General features: G+C 41.7%; 1 protein-coding gene and 1 long non-coding RNA gene across 2 annotated transcripts in view; both read right to left on the reverse strand.

Moving 5' to 3' along the window:
* The window catches only part of LOC133522141 (uncharacterized), a 596,248-nt gene extending 592,601 nt beyond the window's left edge, over positions 1–3,647 (reverse strand). Inside the window, exon 1 of the long non-coding RNA XR_009800011.1 lies at positions 3,373–3,647. This is a non-coding gene — a long non-coding RNA (uncharacterized LOC133522141). The remainder of the gene's footprint in view (positions 1–3,372) is intronic.
* Positions 3,648–10,623: 6,976 nt separating this feature from the next.
* LOC133521753 (uncharacterized) lies at positions 10,624–13,966 on the reverse strand. Its single transcript, XM_061856822.1, has 2 exons — positions 12,972–13,966; positions 10,624–10,896 (listed from the first exon to the last, which is right to left on the reverse strand). Exons 1-2 carry the CDS (start codon positions 13,964–13,966, stop codon positions 10,767–10,769), a joined length of 1,125 nt encoding a protein of 374 aa, XP_061712806.1. The 3' UTR covers positions 10,624–10,766.
* Between the last annotated feature and the right edge of the window lie 1,181 nt (positions 13,967–15,147).

A 15,147-nucleotide genomic window follows, 5' to 3' on the forward strand; every position in this document is an offset into this window, starting at 1 on the left:
TTTAGACAAGAAATATAATGTACTAGTGACTCATACCAGCCTCACACGGGTTACTCAAAACTTGAACAAATTATACACCTAAACCTTCCGCAAGAATCACTCCATTGATAGATAAAACTGCATGAAAATCTGTTTGAAGTAGTTTTTGAGCTGATTCCGAACTGATTTTAACTGAAATACAGTGAAAACTCAATAAATGGAAAACCTCATTAATTACAACCAAGTGGCCCGTCCACCAAATATAAAGCTTCAAATATGGCGTTATCTGAATAAAATATTTCCTTTGGCAGAATTATACTTTATCCAAATATATTTTTTTTTTTCTCCTAAGACATATTTAAGAATCCACCCAGATTTTTGATGCAGGGGGTGAGGGGGTTTTCAGTGTTGGCCATGTCTAAGGTTAATAATTAAGGTTTAAGTTTAGGTTCTAAATCAAGATTGGTATTATTTTCAATGAAATCAAAGATGTATAATATACAGGGTGATTCATGAGACGTGAGCAGGACTAAGCCTACACAATCAGTAAATGTTATTGCATCGTTCACCATCATATTTAAATAAAACAATCACGCTTTTTATCTGTTATTTAACTTTTTGTTAAGGACAAATTTGATTATGTACAATCATGGACACCTTACAATACTTAATTAACGAAGATAAAACCTCTTTAACCGTTATGACAGCACTTTGATTATGAAGAAAATAAAATGTCACACTTGAGTGAGATACGATTTTATAAAAGTAACCACACTCCGATGACAGTCAATTTGTCACTTATTATGGATAAAACAAAGAGCGTGACCATAAATATCGTAAATAAAATAAAACTCTTTTTTTTTTAACAGTAAAAATTAAATTAACGTTAATATCACAAATACTGGTACGAAACAGTTGCTGATAATTTACTGAATATGCAGGCTTGATCCTGCTCACGTCTCCTGAATCATCCTGTATAGATTTCATCTCAATTGGTTAAGCGGTTATTGAATCCCCATACAAATTTTCACCTCCCTTTTCACACCCTTAAGGGATAATTTTTGGAATAAAAACCATCCCACGTTCTTCCCAGGGATTCAAATTATCTGTACACCAAACTTTTAACTAAATTTGTTTAGCGATTTTTAGCATGAAAAGGAATTTAAAAAAAGTATTTTTCCATATATATCAATCCCATCTCCCCCTAATATTTATATCAAAAATCTTTGTGGCTCCACGTCTTAAATCCATCCTTGTTATTTTATAAGCTGTAGCTTCGACTAAAAAAATAAAGGGAGTGAAAATTTTATATGTAATATATTACTTGTAATTTCTTTGTGTTACAATTTCTAGCAACAAATTTACTTCAGAATGTCGTTTTAAAATAAGAGCGTAATTTAGATTGAATGTCTGCGTCTATGTTCGTTTGACTCTTAAGTCCAGGTATGTGGATGCCGGATGGTCCCGGTAAATAATTGTCTAGACTAGACTAGAGCATTTATGTACGGTCAATAAAGTATAGGTAGGTATACATTTCCAGCTCAATTGAAATTGATATATCCTGCTATTATTTGTTAGATGGTCTCAATGTAAAGAATCAAGACAAGTGAGCGTGTATAGATGATGATGACTTCAAACTATTACGGTTTTTGTACAATAGTGAATAGGTAAACAATCTAAGAATATACTGGACGTTTTCTGGAATTGCCATCGGCGTATTGGGAAAAATGTATCTATCGTTTTAAATATATAGGCAACGCAATGTCATAGTTATTGTCAAATGTCTATGAAAATATGACGTCTATAACGACACTTTGTTCTGTTCAAGTTGGTGCAACTTCAATCAATTTTTCGTGTTATGGCTCCATCAAGGTGTTGATGATTCTGCCAATGTCGAGGTTGGATAAGACACGGCTAGTATATGAATCTTATTACGGTCATAGACAGTGTTCGGTGGAGTATCCGATCTGCAAAGAAATACAAATTACGACTAACTAATAGACTACATCTTATACCTTTAAACGAGCAATTCTTGTATATATATATATGTATATATATTTCCGGCATCTCGGAAACGGCTCTAACGATTTTGCTGAAATTTGGTATATGGGGGTTTTTGGGGGTAAACAATCGATCTAGATTAGTCTTATGTTTGGGAAAACGCGTGTTTTCGAGTTTTCATGCGTTTTTATTTCGACGCGGAATATGGTCGCTAATTTCGTATTGCCGGCCACTGTCCGTCTGGTCCAGCGGGTTAAGAGCAATTCCTAGCTGAGCAACTTTTCAAAACTCAAATTTTTGAAGCTTTGTTTCTGTCGCGCTGCGGTGGGCGGGAGCCGGAGCTATCTAACTGTGAGTGCGCGCACACAGACGCGAGACTCGTGCGCTCGCTCATTGCGCGCCGTTCCGTCGACATCGCCCGCGAGCCAGACGGAATTTATTCTGCGGATTTGTTAGACCTGTACCCCAAAAGCATAAAATTGTTGTAGTAATTCACCGAATCGCATTTCACCTCGATCTCATATTTAATTTTCGCATTGTGACTCAATAGTTTTTTTTTTCTAGTGGCTATAAGTTTTAGTCGCATTTCACCTCGACCGTACATTTAAACATCGCGTTGTGACTCAATCGTTTATTACTTTAGTCGCATTTCACCTCGATATTGTATTGGCGACGTGATTCAACGCAACGTCAACGTCACATAGATAAAATTTTAATGAGTTTGATAGCACTTGAGGCTTAATCCTACAAGTACAAAACGTGTTTAAAAAAAACACTTAATTTTGCAATTGTGCAAGCATCAAATGGTAAAAACTAATCTAAATTAAAATATATCTAAATAAGGCCCCCGCGGCATTGTGCCAAAGATGCTGGCAGCATTCCCTCGCTGAATGGCTTATGCGCTGCGAGAGAAAGCTGCCAGCTCTCTGGTCACCGGTAGAGTCTATGAGCCTTTTACTCATATCCTTAAATAGTATCTTGGCGCTTGGACCCCACGGCCCTAGTGTCTCGACTCCAAACGCCACAAAGTGGTATTAACGTATCAAATTAACGTATCAAGTTAAATAGAGTCCCAAACAAACGTCGATCGCGGCGAAATGCCTCTTCGGTAACATACTACACGAAAAATTTAATACTACAAATTAATTATACTAATGTCAAAGGCTACGGGAAAAAGTGCGTCAAATAAAAAAATCCAGTGATATCTTTTTCATTCAAGGTGAAATGCGATTCGGTGAATTACTACAACAATTTTATGCTTTTGGGGTACAGGTCTAACAAATCATTCTGCGCTGCCCGACGCAAGTTGTTTTTGTTGTTACCACGTAATATTGTTTTTCATTTTTATATTATACTGTATCTATTACACCCTAATACCAAACACCCTATCACCTGTACTAAATGTATTTTACACCTATGATGACGAAATAATAAATGATTGATTGATTTATTGATATTAATTACCATATAGTTAAAAACTGCAAAAAAGAATGATGTCTCAGCTTCGGTTGTCGTCGTACAGTCAAGTGCAAAAATATGTATCGAAAGAATCGTCTCATAAATATGGTACTACGCTCTTATTACACTGGAATAAGATGCTATGGGACATATTTTTGAGTAAGATGTGTACACCCATATTTTTACACTTGACTGTACCTATCCGTATCAGTAAGCCGATGTTGGGATAATGCCGGACAATTTTGGGACCATTTGAGAGAACTCGTGAAAAAATGATTTTTCGTGATCTCAACACGTGACAGATTCTTGAAGTACATAGCGAATTGTTAAATAATAACCGTAGATTCGGCCTGAATTTTGGTAATCTTCAATATAGAACGGTTTTAGTTTTGTACCTGTGTAAAGATGAGACATACTTTTTTTAGGGTAACGAGTGTTTTGCCATCAAGGGAGAACATTGGATGGTGAAAAAAAGTTTCTTCTAATGGAAAGAGAATAAGGTATCACAAAGAAATAGGTCCGGTGTCTACCCTTTTGTATCCGATCTTAACCCGGATACAAAAATTGGTAAAATTGTGGCTCTCAAACTTTGATACCTATGTCATAAGGCAATTTGATAAGTAAACAATGTGCTAAGAAACCTCTTATTGTAAGGTTTACCCGAAGTAATAAAAAAAACCACTAAAATAATAGATACGTTGCGTAGTTTTGACAATTTAAGATTTCGTGAACTGTACAGGTTTAGGGAAAGTGTAAATGTATTGTTTATTGAATGGAATGTACTGGAAGATATTAAGTACTTAAGTAGGAGGGACAAAAATCAAAATAAAAAATAATCGTGCCCAGTCATTTTTAATGAAGGTCGCCAAAAAAAAAAACTTAGAAATCAAAAAGACTAAGTAGTTCTTTAAAAAGGTCAAGGTCACTGAGAGCCCATCCTGAAGTCTGGAAAATAATTTAAATTGCGATTTTGTTGGTTTAATTTTGCAATTATGTAAGGATCGTATGTAAAGAGTAAAGTAAATATATAGGAAAAGAGAGCCCTCTTGAAGCATTTTAAGGAAACTAATTTCGAAGCCCTATCTCTATTTTGTATCCGAAACTAGCAATGTATGTATGCGTGCACATCTACATATGCATCCGTATGTGTAGGTACTTTATTGCGAAAAATTGCTCATTTGCTATCTATTTTACTCGATTTTGTTATAAATTTCAACATGTATCATCATCCCTATACAATATAAATACTCTTTATTGCACACCTCAATAAAAGAAAACAATACAAAAGAAAACATACACATAAGCACAGGTAAACAACATGCGGTCTTATCGCTAAAAGGCAACCTTTGGGTTGCGGAAATTAAAAAAATTACATTGTCAGTAACCGTCGCGCTGGTAGTGGTACTGGATAAAAATAATGGTACGAAAGTGTGATCAAGAAAACAATAAATGTGATAATTAAGGTCAGTAGGTAAATTGAAGAAAATTTAAAGTTTGATAATCACTGCTGTTTTTGAAAATGAAATGAAAATGAAAATATTTAATTCAGACACCAAGTATCCATATTTACATTGTTTTTTAAATAGGTAAAGATCTGATTGCTTCTGGTCCGATCTTTACCTGGAAGGGTCAAGATCGGATATCGGTCTACAGCAGTGCTAGGTCTGTTAACACAATTACAAAAACAAACACAGTTTCATCACAATACGCAAAATAAATTACAGAGCGAAGATCGGATAGAAGGAAGAATTCGCGAAATTTACCTTGCTCTCTGTGATTGCACATAGCACAAGCCCGACTCCCTGAGCGACGCGGGGACACTGACAGTCGAGGCGCAATGAAATGTCGTCTTACACAATGTTGCCAACATTAAAAAATAAAGCCAAATTAGGGGGAAATGAATGTCCTACGTTCTTCACCCGCATCCGGTATTTACCCAACATACCTTAATCGTTGAACCGCCGCATTTCAAAATGGCCCTTATTTTGATATCGGCTAGCCGTAATGTAATACGGCGGATTATACAATACGACTGCGATACTTATATATAAATCCCCTCGTCAATGTGATTTCATTAAATTTGCTATCTAGTGGCAAACATCAAAGTAGTTATCTTTTACTTGTGACGCACAAGTGTGAGCAATGTAAAATACTATATTTCTAAAAAAAATTGCCTACTACGTAATAAAAGAAAATGTGATTATTAAATTATAATACGAAAGGTGGTCAAATCGCAAAATGCTGTCGTTTTATTTAAAATAATGAAATAATTAGACCAGTTCCGAAAGTACCGAGAAATCCCGGTTCTTTAAAACAGTACCGGTTCTGCAATCCCTAATAAGGATGTTATTCCCATCACTATTCCTTCTGTGTACGTATATTTAGAAACTGTCTCCGCCTCCAATTCGTGCGATAAGGACAACTGCAGCTCGGACCGAAATTCACTCGCAAAAAACTCAAAAATCGAGGTTTCGCTCTCGACTGTTTCCTCCTCCAAAACGCAACTAATCATTATGAAATTTTGGAAATTGCAAGAGGAAGAAGTAATCTATGCCGCTATGTTTTGATTTTTTGGATATTTTTTGTCATATTTGTATACTGTGCCGTTTTTTACAGCCAATTCAATTGAGCCGTTTTTGCGATTTTCGAGGCGCTGTATCTTTCTTCAAAATAAAATAATCCAAAAAAGCAAAACATAGCGGCACAGATATTGATGATATTGATCTTATTTGAAAAAATCACTGCTCTAGGTTAAAAATCCAGGGAGGAATCAGTCGAGAGCGTTTGTATGGAAAAATCGCAACTAGGAATTCCTCTTAAGACCCTTCTTACATTCTTGAACAAAAGTACCTATGTGCTTGATACAACACACGCACTCGAACTCATTCTTAGAGAATTAAAAGGGATTACTATTATATTAAAACATTTATTTTCGGCAGTAGACATAATTCCTATTTCATATTTCACACATGACGTACAACACCATAAAAGCGTCGGATTCCGTGAAGGAACACTTCCTTTCGACTCTGCTAACCTAGTACCCCGTCGCAATTATGGCGGCATGCCAGCTACAGCCCGCTAATATCGGTGCAGACTCAAACGGTTATAAGTCACGTTTCACCAGAATACCCAAAATCCGGTGCAGTAAACGAAAATAAAGCTGCAAGTCTAGGGTTTCCAAATAAAACCAGGAAATTTTATTTTAGCGGAAGAGCTTGCAATATCATAACTAAATTTAAAGTAACTCTTTGCTACCATGGCGTGCGTTAATTAAAAACAGGTCCTACCTGCATTTTAAGGCGCGGTTGGTTATTATAGATATACTTAGATATGTTGCAGTCAAGATTCGGCCTTTTAAAAACGACATCGTCATTTTACAAACGTGAAACATGCAAATTGCCGAAAGCAAATTGTTAGTGTGCTCAAGAGTGTCAAGGTAAACGTGATGGTTGTCTGAGGGTGGCCATGATTTGGGTTATATTAACTTTTATACCACACCACCATTCCTAAGGCTACCAAAATCTCAAGGTCACCCAAAACCGAACCAGAGCACCCCCTTATGCACATAGTCTGGGCTGTCCTTACCCTAGAGAGCAATTGCGAAATCGGACGCGCGAAGGGAGAGCAGCTCTTCCGTCCTCGCTTCGTCACGCGAGGGCGGAAGGGCTGCTCTTCTGCAGCGCCGGAGCCACACAGATCCAAAAGCTTTCTCCGCTCATAATAAGTCCGACGAACTTCAGATTTGATGGACACCCCAGCGTTTTTCATAGTTTTGATGAGCAGTGCGGTGGGTGGTAAATTAAAGAACTATAATTCGACCAAAAAGTCGCGGCAAAATGCAAACGGCGCTGTTAATGTCTTAAGGTAATATAAGGTATTTTACAAAACGCCGACTTTTAACAGTTTGCCTTGGAGAATTTTACAAACTGCGTCGATTTTACAAACGTGAAAAGTTTGTAAAAGAGGGATTCTTACAATTTGATTGCAATAGATACTTATGTACCGGGCCTCTTCTCTTCTTGTGTAAAAAAATACATTTCGATCCTTTGCACTCCTTGCAGGATTAGGATCAATTTTGAATGGAGAATAGTTCATACCTAGAAAAATATGTTCAAATTAAAAATGATCAGGATGACCTCTACCCCTCTAAATTTCTACATATATTTGCCTAAAATAATCTGTACAAATCTTACAGAGTATCTAAGTATATAAAAGAAGAAACTGACTGACTGACTGCAATATCAACGCTGGTTCTAGAGATTCCTGCTGGGTGCACTAAGAAAGATTATTTCAAAATTCACCCCCTAAGAGGGTGAAATGGGGTCCAAAGTTTGTATGGGGAAACAAGATTAGTTAGACTATTTTATTCGAAACTTTACACCTTTTACAAGAGTACTCCTAGCGATAAATGAGTAAACACGTGTTTCAGGGTTTTTGAGAATAAACCCCTAAAAGGGGGGAAATTTTGTGGCTAAGTCTAAAAATCATTACGAAAATAACAACGATTGTAAAATCTAACGAGGTGTACGTAAAATACTAATCCCCTGTTGGAGTGCGATGGGGTTGAAATTATTAAATATCAATATGGGTGTCGTTTTATGGTTAACTGGGACGTTATTTACGAAAATGGCATTGATTAATTTAAAAATGTAATATTGTGGACATGAAAAATGTTGAAACTATTTTTCAAATTGCAATTCAATCGGTCCAGTAGTTTCGGAGCAAATCGGTTGTAACAGATGGATTGACATACAGCCACATGTGATGTGTGATCCTATTAGGGTTCTTTTTTAGCTTTTGAGGTATGGAACGAGACCCGCGTTATCCTAATAGATACTACGACAGGACTGTTTCTCCCACGGTGAGTTCTATGTGGCGGGCCCCCGTGTAAGTTCACCTCAAAGCAGGGATCGGAAACCGGTATTTTTTGTATGGGAACGAAAACGGTATTTTTTCATTCTTTGTTAATTACTTCATTTCTAATTAGGCAATCTAATAATACGAAGTCGTTATCTGAAAACACAACTGAGTCCTACATTTAGAGTATAAAATAAACCGAAATATATGGTTATTTCGATGTTTTTGCAAAAAAACCGGTTCCGATCCCTGCCTCAAAGTTTGGTTCTGTTGCTACCACTTTCGAACATGGCTAAAAATGTTGTTCATAAGGAAGTACTTTAACATAAGGTTGTGGAATACTTCACGCATTTTTCAGAACATGATTCTAAATCTAATAATCGCGGACAAGCATACATACCTATGTACATGCGTTCATACAAACATACGGGTCAAACTGAGAACCTTTTTTTTTGCTTTACGCGGGCGAAGCCGCGGGTTGAAGCTAGTTATTTATAACATTCCTACATTTTGATAACGTTTCCCCTATAAAAACTATGAACAGTGTGTTTGTTTTCCTGTCATGACTGTAACAAGATAAATGTCTCAGTGCTCAATGCAGCCCAAAATTACTTTGACAGAGATTTTTACTGCGGCATTTTCTTGATAATTGTGACAAGCCTTTGCGTTTTTGTATTAAAGCATAGTGAGCATATTTTGAAGATAATACGTTGTTGTTGATGTTTAAGTGAAAGAAAAATAACCCGTTTTTGGGCCAGCTTGTCAATAACACCCTGTTGTTACCTCTACGAGTATTGCTAATGTTGTAAGTAACATACCGACAGATATCTTATAGTACAGGCAAGCACCACACACGCCAACGATGCCAAAGTATATATCGCTGTCTGTCTAGCACCTACATTGTGAGAGAGACTACATATACCTACAGAGACAGACAAATATCTTAAGATGCCTTGCTATAAAATATCGTAAGGTACCTAACAAAATATATATCATGGCTTCATGCGTGGACCCTGTCCAATAGTACGTAAAATATATCATAAGATGCCTTGCTCTAAGATATCTCTTGTTTTATTATCACTTCGTCTGTGACGGGCTTAAAGATGGCATGTACTGGAACGGTGGCAATCTGACGAACACTCGGACGTCTAACTTATTTACTGTTTGTCGAATTGTGTTGTGCCCCGGGAATTTCTTTGCTTCGTATGTGCGTTTTCCAATTATTGGCCTGCGGATTATTAGTTTTCCAACAAGAATTGAATTCCTAACACGTCAGGAAGAATCCAGACATTCGGTAACCCTAACTACAAGCGATAGCTGCGCAATGGCGGAAGTTTATACTTTATGACGGCGACGTCGGTACACAGTATCATGTGGCAGGCCACCGCAAGTGCGTGGTATTGGAATTTGGAAAGCTGAATGTGCGCTATTGTTTTTCGGATAAAGCAGCATTTCAAGGCGAGTATGCATTTAAATCTTACTACCTAGTTGGTGTCTAAGTTCTGTTCCTCGATTTGCAACCTCGTTATTTCCGTTAAAACAATTGCTACCGAAAAAATAAAAATGACATAATGTGGTGGATTTGTGAGCTATAATTATATACCATACATAACGCTTATCTTGTCGTATCTATAACGAATTGGGGCCTAAAAGAGAATCGTATCGCAGTAATTGCATTGCACAAATGTGGGCACCCGCCAAACATGATTTTGAAGTTGCTTGAATACCTAAAAATCAACAAACAATTTGTTTATCGCACAATTAGGTAATAGATACAATAGTACTCAGAGCTTCGATGACCGCAAGAGGTCTAAAGGACCACGCACCGATCGGACCCCAGCTCTAATAAAGGCAGTGAAGGCGAGAATTGCAAGAAACCCCGTCCGGAAGCAAAAGTTGTTGGCAATACAGATGTCTGTGAAGAGAAGCTCAATGAAGACCTTGGACTACACGCTTACCGCAGACAAAAAGGTCATTTGCTTAATGGACGATTAAAGACTATGAGGCTAGAGAAAAGTCGCGTGCTATTGAAGCGCGCACAAAATGGCCACCGAAATTACTATTTACAGATGAAAAAATGTTTACCATTGAAGAATGTTGTAACTGCCAGAATGACAAAGTGTATGCAAAAAACAGTCAAGAGGCGATTGCGGCTGTTCCGAGAGTGCAACGAGGCCATCATCCCTCTTATGTGATGATTTGGCTGGGTATGTCATACTCAGGGCTAACACAGGTTCATTTCTGTGAAAAGGGTGTGAAAACTGGGGCCAAAGTTTACCAGGAAACCGTTCTCGAACCAATAGTGGAGCCCTTAAGCCACACCCTATTGTATTGTATTGTAGTTCGGGCGATTTTCCGCAACTCGACGACTGGCGCCTATTTTGCGTGACAAGGGGGGGTGGAGGGTTGGCTACTCTTGCCAGCCCAACTCCTCGAGGAATCCTATCAAACCTTTGATGTTGAGTAGGACCTCAGGGAGGTCTCTCGGGGATCCGAGATGTTTTGCCCTGTATGGGGCCACTCCGCTGCATTCCAGCACCACGTGAGAGGCTGTTTCTTCTGTCTCCATGCATCCTCGGCATAAGGGACTGTCTGTGACACCTGTTATGAAAAGATGTTTGTTAAATAGTCCATGACCTGTTATGACACTGGTTACCATACTCAGTCGGACCTTCCCTAGTTGAAGGAGCGCCCTTGTGAGCTTTCCGTTGATGCCAGGCATGGCTTCTTTTGCCTGTCTGCATCCAGTCTGATTCAGCCAGTGTTCTGTGTGTAGTTTCCCTGTACGTGCCAGCAGCATTGAGCGTACCTTGCTAAACGGTATCGGAAGAATCGGTTCCGGACCAATCGCCCCCGCACCCGATCCTTGCCTGGCAAGCTCGTCCGCAGCATCGTTACCCCGGGATCCACTGTGTCCCTTGATCCATTGTAAAGTGATCTTATTATTATTATGACATACCTCCATTAGTCGTTCGTGGCATTCGTGTATAAGTTTGGATGTAATTATATGGCTATTTAGAGCCATTAAGACTGCTCTACTGTCGGAGAGTATGCGGATGGAGGATCCTACTACCTTCCTTGCAATGATGGCAGCCGCCGCGTTTAAGATGCCCATGCACTCAGCTTGGAATACCGAGTTATGGGCTCCTAGCGGTGTGGTGATTGACATGTTCAGGTCTTCTGAGAAGGTTCCGGAGCCCGACCCGCTGTCTGTTTTGGACCCATCAGTGAAGATTCTCAGCTCCCGGAGATTGAGTCCTTCGTGGTTGTCGTCCTCATATAACTGTATTTTGTACCTTTTGTCAAAGATAGCTTGTTTGTGAATCCGATCCGTGCCCGACCTAAGCACTGGAAATTCGTCATATACCTTTTCCAGGCATGTTGTGTGGAGAGCTCCTATGCTGTTAGACCATATATTAAGGGTTCGCAACCTTACCGCTGAGAGACTGGCCTCTTGCTGTATGTGTAGGTGCAGCGGTGGAAGGTTTAACATGACCTCCATGGCTGCAGTTGGAGTGGACCTCGTGCAGCCAGTGGTGGCCGCGCATGCGAGCCTTTGGAGTCTTTGTAGCTTGTCTCGTACGTTGCCTATGTTTGTTCTTGGCCACCAAACCAGGGCACCGTAACAGAGTAGGGGGCGGATTATCGTCTTATAGAGCCAAAGGGTGATTTTCGGGTTCAGTCCCCACCTCTTACCAATCATCCTTCTGCACTGCCAAAAGACAACTCCCGCCTTGTCTATACGTTTGTTGATGTGATTGTTCCAATTGAGTTTACTGTCGAGAGTTAGTCCTAAGTACTTAACTTCATCGGTCAGCTGCAGCTCGGTTTGGAAAAGTGTTGGTCTGGTAAAGTTGCCAAGCGCCCTTTTATTGGTGAACATTACCATTTCTGTTTTGGTGGGGTTAACTGATAGGTCAAATTCTCTGCACCAGCGTTCTACGATCCGGAGAGCTGACTGGGTGAGGTCGCATACTGTACTGGCAAATTTACCTGATATCAATATTGCCAGATCGTCAGCGTAGCCTATTGTGTAGAAGTGTTCCTCGTTCAGTTTGGTTATAAGGTTGTTAGCTACCAGGTTCCACAGCAGAGGCGACAGGACTCCCCCTTGAGGACATCCTCTCACCGCTGCTACGGCCTGCGGTTGACCTGCATACCTTATAATCCTCTTGTTTAACATGTTCATGATCCACTTTGTTAGTCCGGGTTCCGCGCCATGGCTTTCCAAGGCATTCCCTATACTGGTAAAGTGGGTCTTGTCAAAAGCGCCCTCGATGTCAATGAAAGTGCCGAGGCACAGTTCTTTGTCGTGGATGGCTCTCTCAATGCGGCTTACAACCATGTGTAGGGCTGACTCTGTGGATTTACCTGAGCTGTACGCGTGCTGGTTGTTGTGCATCGGTATGTTCTTTAGCGTTCGATCCCTCAGATCCCTGTCGCACAGTTTTTCCAGAGTTTTCAGCAGGAATGATGTGAGACTGATGGGCCTGAAGGATTTAGCAGCCGTGTAGTCATTCTTACCTGGTTTTGGTATGAAAATCACGTTGACATCCCTCCATCTCCTGGGCACGTACCCCCAGGCTAGGCAGGCTACCATGATATCGGTTAGAGTTTCCTGGATGAGTCCTAGACTCCTAGACGCCTTGAAGGGATGGAAGCTGTCTATGGCCCACCTGAGTTTCTCAGCGGTGACGATTCTATGCGCCATTTGCCAGTTGTTGTCTGTTGTGCTGTATTCCTCGTCCTGCTGATTTACATCAGCGAGGCTTACGCATCCCGGAAAGTGGGTTACCAGGAGAAGGCGTTGAGTCTCTGCAGGGGAAGATGTGTATGTGCCATCGGGCTTCCGCAGTGAGCCCAGTTGTGATGTGGGCTTGTGCGCTAGAGTTTTCCTTACCCGGTTGGCCTGGTCTAATGTTTCGATGCTGCTGCAGAAGTTCCTCCACGATAAGGATCTCCAGTACCGCAGTCTTTTTTTGTACCTGGCCTTGGCTTCATAGTAGTTGTCCCAGTCCACTTCGGCCATTGTGTTCATGGCCCTGTTGAAGAGTCTCCTGGTTTTCCGCCGGAGTCTCTCCAGTTCTGGGCCCCACCACTGGTGACCCGTTATGGCAGTCCTTGCCGGTGGGTTTAAGGGGCACGCCTTGTGGTAGCTGTCTACGAGGGCATCAGTTAAGATGTTTACCTGCTGTTCTATTTGAGTTGGTTCCCGAAGGTCATCCCTCGGAGGAAGCAGATCGAGGCTTTCGCCTAGGATCTTCCTAAAAGCGGCTCGATCAGTTTTCCTGGGATTCCTACGGGCGATTGGTGTGTCACTAGATGCTAGTAGATTGAAGCGAATCCATCTATGGTCTGAACAGGAGGCCTCCTGAGAGACGTGCCATCCCATAACTAGTTCGCTGACCTCCTCCGAAGCCAGAGTCAGGTCAATAATCGTTTTGCATCGTTTGTTTACAAATGTTGGTTCAGCGCCCACATTTAGAATGTTTAGATTTGTAGTCACAAGATATTCAACAAGTGTCTTACCTCTGTTATTACTGGTCTCCATTCCCCACAGCTGGTGGTGTGCGTTGGAGTCGGCCCCGATGATAATCGCGAGACCTGCTCTCTCGCAGTGGCTGACCAGTCGTTGTACTTCAACAGGCGGCGGCTCGTCCTCTCCGGGCATGTACGCCGAGGCGAGGACTAGGTCGCGACATCCTGTTGGCAGTGGAACTTGTAGTTTAATCGCACACAGATCTCTGGAACAGAATTCAGTGAGCGGTTGTGCAATAATATTGTTAGTGGTTAGGATGCATGCCCTAGGGACGGCATGTACCGTGGAGTAATAGAGCTTACCTTTCGTGTCAGAGAGCCCGCGTATATGTCCGCTGCCCGTCCAAGGTTCTTGTAGGAGGGCAACGGCTGTTGGCAGACCTACCAGACAGCGTCTCAGTTGGGCCGTAGCGGCCACGCTGTGCTGGAGGTTTGCTTGTAGGACACTAATCTGTGTCCATGTTGTCGGTGGTAGGGGGGCCATCCTGCATCTCCCCTCCCTCCTTCAACATGTCGGCCAGCCCCGACTCTATCCAGGCCGACAAGTCCTCGCACTCGGATGATGTCCCGGCTGGTCCCTCACCAGTGCCAAGGAGTTCATCCTCCGAGAGTTCAGGTATCGTCGGCTTGGATAACGACGGGGGGGCAGCTTTCTCCCCAGAGGCAGACTTGCTCTGCTTGGGGGTGCCCTCGGCCTGTTGGCTAGGGACCTGTGCACCCGTTACCCTTAGGGTGGAGCCCTGCAGGGTGGGAGGCTGGTCCACGTATTTGCCTCCTGGACCCCTGAACTTCAGGTAGACGTTGCCCACCCCACAGTTCAGGGATCTTCCCCTTTCCATAAAGGCAGGGACGAGGTCTTCTGAGATTGTGAAGGCGACAAACCACCCCTGGTCTTGCCGCAGTATCTCAATGATGGACCAGGTACCGACCTTGGCCCATTCATTCTGGTACTTTAGTCCGTCAGCTGCCTGCCGGACGTCTTCCCAGGACGAGTTGTCGACGTTTGGTATAAGGAGCCCGCACCTAACTCTCCTTGCCATTTCCGACTGGCGAACAGCCGTTAGGGAGATGTTTGGCAAGGTTAGGGCCTGCGCGCACCGCTGAGACCAGGCGGCCGAGTATTCGTCTTCTGCGAAGACCCTCAGCTGCCCCTCAGCGAAGATAGGCTTGCCCTTGAATTTAGGTGGCGTGGCTCCCACGATGTGCTTCCTTGCCTCCTCCACGATTGCTTGGTGAAACCCGCGGAGGATGGCATTTGATTGGTCAGCGGTGATCTTACCCGACTTCGCGTCAGTGATAACGATCGTCAGGTCT

Source organism: Cydia pomonella, chromosome 10, assembly GCF_033807575.1.
Source record: "Cydia pomonella isolate Wapato2018A chromosome 10, ilCydPomo1, whole genome shotgun sequence".
In the NCBI taxonomy this organism is placed as follows: domain Eukaryota; kingdom Metazoa; phylum Arthropoda; class Insecta; order Lepidoptera; family Tortricidae; genus Cydia; species Cydia pomonella.

Bases quoted from the DNA above. Each gene is read 5' to 3' on its own strand.
- LOC133521753 (XM_061856822.1), bottom strand. From the start codon at position 13,966: ATGCCCGGAGAGGACGAGCCGCCGCCTGTTGAAGTACAACGACTGGTC. The intron at 10,897-12,971 runs GTGGGCCATAGA...TTTTCATAACAG, and splicing joins GTCACCGCTGAGAAACTCAG to GTGTCACAGACAGTCCCTTA.